We start from the raw sequence: 6,594 nt of genomic DNA, 5'->3' as shown, positions 1-6,594 counted from the left end.
ATGAACTATAGCTGAACCACTCCTATCCTAGAGTTTAGCGTATATTAGAGGTGGCAGCTGGGATTAACAATGAAAAGTGATACTGACTTGTCTTTTTAGCTGAAGTTTGATGATTCTTTGGATGGATTTATTCAAACAGTGTAGCAAAAGCTTTTTCTGAACCACATTCCATTTTTTTTTTAAAAAGTTTAAGAAAAATAAACAATCATTTGGGGTGAAGAAGAAATCACTGAAGCAAAATATTTTGTCTGCATTTAATATAGAATAATACACGTGTTACACATTACCGTGTCAAAGGAATGCCTCTGTTCTTGTAGACACATGTTTGCTTCTCAACTTCGTTCGAATTGCAACATGAAAAAAACATTTCGGTGTAACAGCTTACATATGTAACCAATCACATGAGAAGATGTGCCTGTGTCAGCATATAAAAAAAAGAAAAAGTTATTATTTACATTTTATAACATGTAAAAGTCCTCTTTTGCTGTCATGCTCTTTCATACACAGACACAGGGCATCTGTAATACCCAGACACCTCCACACACACATACACACACACATGCAAACATGATGATGTTTTTGTTATTTGGTTGCCAATAAACACTTGGGTGTTGCCTGTATGAGAGGAACAAAGCTTTTCATTTATTTTGGTCATAAGGTTTGCGCTGTCTGCGGCCTGCGTGATAACCCAGCAGGATCAATACCACATGGACATGTGTATCTCACTAGCACAGATACAAGATAAGAGTGACAGCAATGGATACTGTATAATGCCTTCCAGAACAGTCAGAAGCGACATGCATCTACTCTTTGAGCTCAGTAGTCACAGCTGATGGTTCCAGACTGATGGTCTGGAAAGATTTACGACCAAAATAAAACTGAGGCGTAAGGTTAAAGTAGGAGGGTAGGTTAAGTTGAGCTGAGCTGAGCTAATCAGCAACTTGCTGTCTTTATGTTTAGTTTAGAAATATGAGAATAGCATTAATATCATAAATTCAGTCAGAGTGAAAAGTCTGTCTTTCAAAAGAGTTGAAGTGTTCCTTTAATAGGTAGAAACCTAAAAAAAAGTCTTTTGTCTTATTAGTAGGCTTTTTTTGCTGATGTGAGAAGAGGTTTTGGTCAATAACACAGCAGGACTTAAATACTGAGGCAGCACTGTATGACGTGGAGCTCTGAGCAGAAATCAGTGTGTGAAGACATTTAAGAGGAAATCACATTTAAACTCATATAAATACAACTATAAACAAAGATATATATACATTGAATACACATACAAACTTACAACAAATATAATTCTACATAGACAGCAAAAATTTAACACATTTACAATCACTGATTTGGCTTTGCAATGATACTAGCTCCATGATTTCTGTAACAGATTTTATAATAACATTGCTTTCTAAGTGCTTTTCAATCAGTCCACCAGAGATGAAGTGTCACGATCTTCAAGCTTTTCTGTGACTCTAGCATTTCCTCTTCTAATATCAAACATAATGCTGATAATAGACGAAACAAATCAGCTGTAAAATAAGTTTACACTGAATTAAAGCTTCATTAAATGCTTTGCAGAGATTTGTAACTTTTAAATCTGTGGTGGGTTTTCTACGGCTACAGCAGAGTACTCGGCCTCAGACACGTTCGGAGCCTCGATGAGACGTGCCAGACCCGTCCTCGTCGAGTATTTGAAAATGAAAGCCTTCATGAGGTCATAGCGATAGTTTCTGTTGATGAAGTTGTAGAGGATGGGGTTGAAACAGCAGTGAAGCAAGGACAGGCACTGGGTGAGATGTAAGGCCACGTAGATCACATTCTCCAGGCCACAGGTCAGCGGCACTATGCCCAGCTGTGACAGAGCGTCAGCCAGAAGGACACCGTGGTAGGGCCCCCAGCAGGCCAGAAAAACCACAATGTAAGCTAGGATCACCCTGCGGCTCACGTGGCGCTCCTGCTCCACTGGGGAAGACGATGAAGTAGAAGAAGAGGAAGAGGAGTGAGCAAAAGCTCTGGCCAGCAGGATGTAAAACACAGCAATGATGGGGAAGGGGAGAACAAAGCCAAGCAGGATGAAGCTCAGCTGCACCCCCACCATCCATTCCTTGGGGTTCTCCTCTGGGTACTCAGGCCTGCACAGCATGATGTCCCCGTGTGCTGACTTCACAGTATGCAAAAAGTAGGTGTCTGGCACGGAGGCCATCAGAGCCAGCAGCCACACCCCTACACACGCACCACGGCGGATCAACTTCCTGCGTGCACCTCCCTCATCTGCATGCCGCGTCACACTCAGGTAGCGATCCACACTCATGCAGGCCAGGAAGAAGATGCTCCCGAAAAGGTTGACGAAGTAGAGCAGGTGCGTGAGTTTGCATGCCACTTCACCAAAGGGCCAGTGGCCATGCTGGGCCAGTGAGCTCACCCATATAGGCAAAGTAGCGCACACGCAGAGGTCCGCAACTGCCAGGTGTGTGATGTACATGTGTGTCTCGTGGCGAGGGCTGGAGTCTCTTTGTGCGCGGATGTTGACCCAGAGGACCAGGGCGTTGGCGGCCAGGCCGACGATGAAGATGAAAGTGTAGAGGACGCACAAGGAATTCAGCAGAGCCGTACGGTTGAATGCTGTTGCACACACCATTGATTCCACACTTGTTATGTTGCTGAATGGGTCAGAGAAGTTGAGCTCATCCAAAGAGTCCCACAGGACCTCCATATCACTGCTGCTTAGACTCATTTTTCAGCACTCGGAGAGGACAACAGACCGCTGGGAGGTAACACACACCGCCTCTGATTGGGACAGAGTCTGAAAAACATGACAGTAAATTATAATTTCTTGTAACATATATTTATTTTGATAATGACACAGCTGCCAAATGTGAGAGGTTTTTCAACAAACCTTCGGGTATTATATTTAAGATCTGAGGTTCTGCTGCATAAAGCCTGGCTTATTTTACTCATGTGCACTGAATGAACTAATAAAACATAAACCCACTTGTGGTATGCCACCAGATCCCAAAGAATCTTAATGCGGTTAACTTGTTAAAACACTGCTTTCATGACTTAATAGAGGTTCTCTGTTACCGTGTCACAAACAGTGGGATTTACTATGATTGATGTGCAGTCAGGGGGCAGCACAATAAATGTTTACATTAGCTCCACTGGCTCAGAGTGCAGATTAGACACAAGGAAGTGGGATCGAGAAGTCCAAACAGGGTGTATTTCCTGGACGTTCCGGGCATTCCAAGATAAAGCAGTGGTCAGGGTGGGAAACCTGACGCCAGAGTCTTGTTTGTTTTCTGCTCATAAAGCAGGCAAAGATCAGCTGTCACTCCCCAGATGATCAAAGAAAAGGCAGCTTGTAACTTTGAATACGTCATTCTGCAACATCTGAATCTTATAATGCAGCAGCACATGGCACACCACACACACACACACACACACGTTTTTTTTTTTTTAAAAGAAAAAAAAAGAGGCTTCATACATGCAGCAAATAAGGTGACTGAAACAGTATGTAAGATTAAAGAAGTATCAGTCTGGATCACCTTGGCAAGTCTAAAACCCGGTGTGATTTTGTTCACCCTGGCGGACCACCAAAATATTCGCCCTTACATGGTCTTCATTCACAGTATTCTGCTGTGATGTCTCTCTCAGCTAACTGTCAGCTTGACACAGTGTGAAAGATCAGAGGTGAAAGGGGATACATCAAAACCAGAACACAAGAGGCTTAACCCCGCCGTCGCCCCCGACTGACTTGTACGCCCACAGAGTGAATTGTGTGCGGAGACCAGCGGGAAGGCTTGACGCCTTCAGAATGGTCCGACCACAGTAAACATGGAGGTCACCAACCACTGCGTGACACAGCACGCCACAGAGCTGTGAAATGTGACCATATCAGACATCTGTCTGTGTAAGAAAACGGTGCTGTACATATAATAATTGGCACCAGTTCAAAAATGATGATGAACAAAAAGACAAGTTGAATTTTAGTCTAAACAAGGACAGCTGGAACATATTAAGATGTGCAGCTGTCTAGGGAAGGTTATGTCTGCTCTCGAAGCCTGCAGTCAGTTTGATTATTTATTTTCATTTTATGTCACTTTACACCTCTGCTGTGACAAATTTTGGGTAATATTGGTCAGTCCAGTTTACTTTGCACCATTTTGCTTTTAAGCTGCAGGACTGGTGACAACGTTTTTGCAAAACTTTGTGAAAATATTTGATTTTTTAAAGATTTTGCATCAGTATGATGACATGATACATTTTTTAAGCAATACCATACATTAGAATGAGTTAAAAAGGAAATTCCAATCAAAATAATAATAATAGTAATAATAATTTATATGTAGTGTTAAATTAAATGTAACAGAAAGGGCTAGTAGAGAATTTTTGGTTTTAATATCAACATCAGATAAAAGGTTCTGTGGTAATACTGAATGCAGACGGTTGATCCAGCATTACTTCCAGCATCCATTCCTATTATTGCTTTTACATTATAATAAATTGAAGTACTACCTGTAACATGGCCTGGGATAAAACAGTTTAAAAAGATGTCACGTATCACACATTTACTTTTACTTTCAATTGTTTGGGATGGCATGGAGACCCATTCATCCTGGAGGGATTTCCAAAGTGTAATCCCCCTCAATTGTTTCTAATTCCCTTATATTGTATGGAAAATACCTGCAGGTGCCAGGTAGCTCCGCGGGCTTCAAGCTAATTAACCTTTCAACACCCACACCGTTAGATAACGCAGACAGCGCATGAAACCCCTCTCTATCTCTCCGTCTCTGTCTTACTCGCTGTATCGCTCAGCGTACCTCTTCTCCCCCAGCTTTTCTTCTCCAGCTTTTCTTCTTTTATTTAGCTCGCCACTATCCACTTACAAATTAGGTTCAAAGTCTTTTGTATCTCAATACACAGAAAATAAAAGACAGGGAGGACGATTTTCATGTGCAAATGCTGCCCACACGGATCGTGCAGGTGCAGCATGTTTGTCACAAGTTTCTCCTGTCAGGCTCGATTTACAGTTCACAATCTGTAATCAGATATTCGCTGTTTAGGACAGGACATGAGGATTCCGCGTAGATGAACAGTAAAAGTGCTATTTTGTGCGTCATTACGCACAAGCACTAAATCCAAGTTGCTTCCGACGACAGACATGCAATGTCATTGTTGTCATTGTTGATTTATATCAGACGAGAAACAAACGTCTGTTATCAGATTTGAGCTTGGTATACAGAAGCCCGACTCCAGATTTGAATAGGGGAGCAAACAAACAGATTACAGATAGGCTGGAAGGATTGAGAGCAATAAAATGGCTATTATTATAAATTGTTTATGTTTCACGAACAATTAAGCAATACTTTCCCCTCGTCTGGCATTTGTTATAACGATAAAGAGTCGATAAAAGTGTCAAAATGTAAGAAATAGAACAGAAACAGCTGCTGGTATAAGAAGTAAGCGGTCAAAATTACGTCGCGCATTTCAGAAGAATTTTTTAAGAGGTATTACAAGTTGAAAAAAAAGAACACTTTTCCTGCCACACAGCTGCTTATTAAGCACCGTACCTGTCTTTCTTTTCCTTTTCAGCTCTCTCGAAGAGCAGGTTTATTTGCGATAACCCCTGATGTTAAAAGGATAACTTCAGATCCACCGCAGGAAACTTGCGTGCGCTGCCCTCCGCCTCCTCAAATGAATGCGAGCCTCCTGTTCTGCACTTGCTGATACTCCTAAGAGCTACGCCTTTAAGGCTGGTCCTAAACAGATATGCGTATTGACATGGCATCGCCAAGCGTTCAATCAACAGTCAGCTGCCCAGCGAGTTTCGGTTTAGCCTCACTGTTGTTCCCTTAATTCAGCTAAACGGTTAAAAAAGAATATGTAAAACTGGCAAATTTTATTTCAGTTGCAAGTTTCAAATGACATGCAGGTTTTTGTACGTCTTCACTGTAACAATGCACTGTAATATAATTATTCCGTTATCACATAGCCAATACAAAACATATGATGTATAATAATATTACCGTATTATTATTATTTTATGTAGACCACGACAATCATTTTTACATTTTAGATTAAACGTCCTAAAAATCTTCATGCAACATCTACCTTAACTTTGTGCTGCATGTGCATTGTTTTTCTAAGTAATTGTGCATAGTATATTAGCTGTAGCTGTAGTATTGCATCTGCATTATATTTTGCCATGATTGGCATTTTTGGAAAGCAGTTGGCATATATGAAAAATCTGTTAAGATATATAAACACAACCTGTTCAGATGGTTCACACAGAACTCATAGGAGTCAACATTATTGGCAGATGGTCAAAGTGTTGTTGTTGTTGTTTTATTTTTGGTTGTTGTTGGGGGTTTTTTGTTTTGTTTTTTTGCTTATGGGCTTATCTTCACTATTTTCCTTCAATTCACTGGAGCTCTATTTATATTTAAGGAAGTCACAACAGAAATAATCTGTCATCTGCAGGAGGAGTAAAAAAAATCTTTTTAAAACAGGAAGAAGCCTACAAGTGAACCCGACTCAGGTAAGGAGACCATCTGCCTCGACCGGTTAGGTTGAGAGTAGAGCGGAGAAACAATAGATAAACACAGA

At 41.1% G+C, this 6,594-nt stretch overlaps 1 protein-coding gene across 1 annotated transcript; it reads right to left on the bottom strand.

The window, feature by feature from the left end:
• Window positions 1–240: 240 nt before the first annotated feature.
• On the bottom strand, window positions 241–5,697 carry LOC147311487 (atypical chemokine receptor 3-like). Its single transcript, XM_086267250.1, has 2 exons — window positions 5,559–5,697; window positions 241–2,794 (listed from the first exon to the last, which is right to left on the bottom strand). Exon 2 carries the CDS (start codon window positions 2,723–2,725, stop codon window positions 1,583–1,585), a length of 1,143 nt encoding a protein of 380 aa, XP_086123376.1. The 5' UTR covers window positions 2,726–2,794; window positions 5,559–5,697; the 3' UTR covers window positions 241–1,582.
• Between the last annotated feature and the right edge of the window lie 897 nt (window positions 5,698–6,594).

Source organism: Aulonocara sp. 'chitande type north' Nkhata Bay, linkage group LG16, assembly GCF_057382095.1.
Source record: "Aulonocara sp. 'chitande type north' Nkhata Bay isolate Kocher_YH1m ecotype deep benthic linkage group LG16, A_spYH_male_GT1.1, whole genome shotgun sequence".
In the NCBI taxonomy this organism is placed as follows: domain Eukaryota; kingdom Metazoa; phylum Chordata; class Actinopteri; order Cichliformes; family Cichlidae; genus Aulonocara; species Aulonocara sp. 'chitande type north' Nkhata Bay.
This window is presented reverse-complemented; position numbering and strand designations above follow the sequence as displayed.

Bases quoted from the DNA above. Each gene is read 5' to 3' on its own strand.
- LOC147311487 (XM_086267250.1), bottom strand. From the start codon at position 2,725: ATGAGTCTAAGCAGCAGTGATATGGAGGTCCTGTGGGACTCTTTGGAT.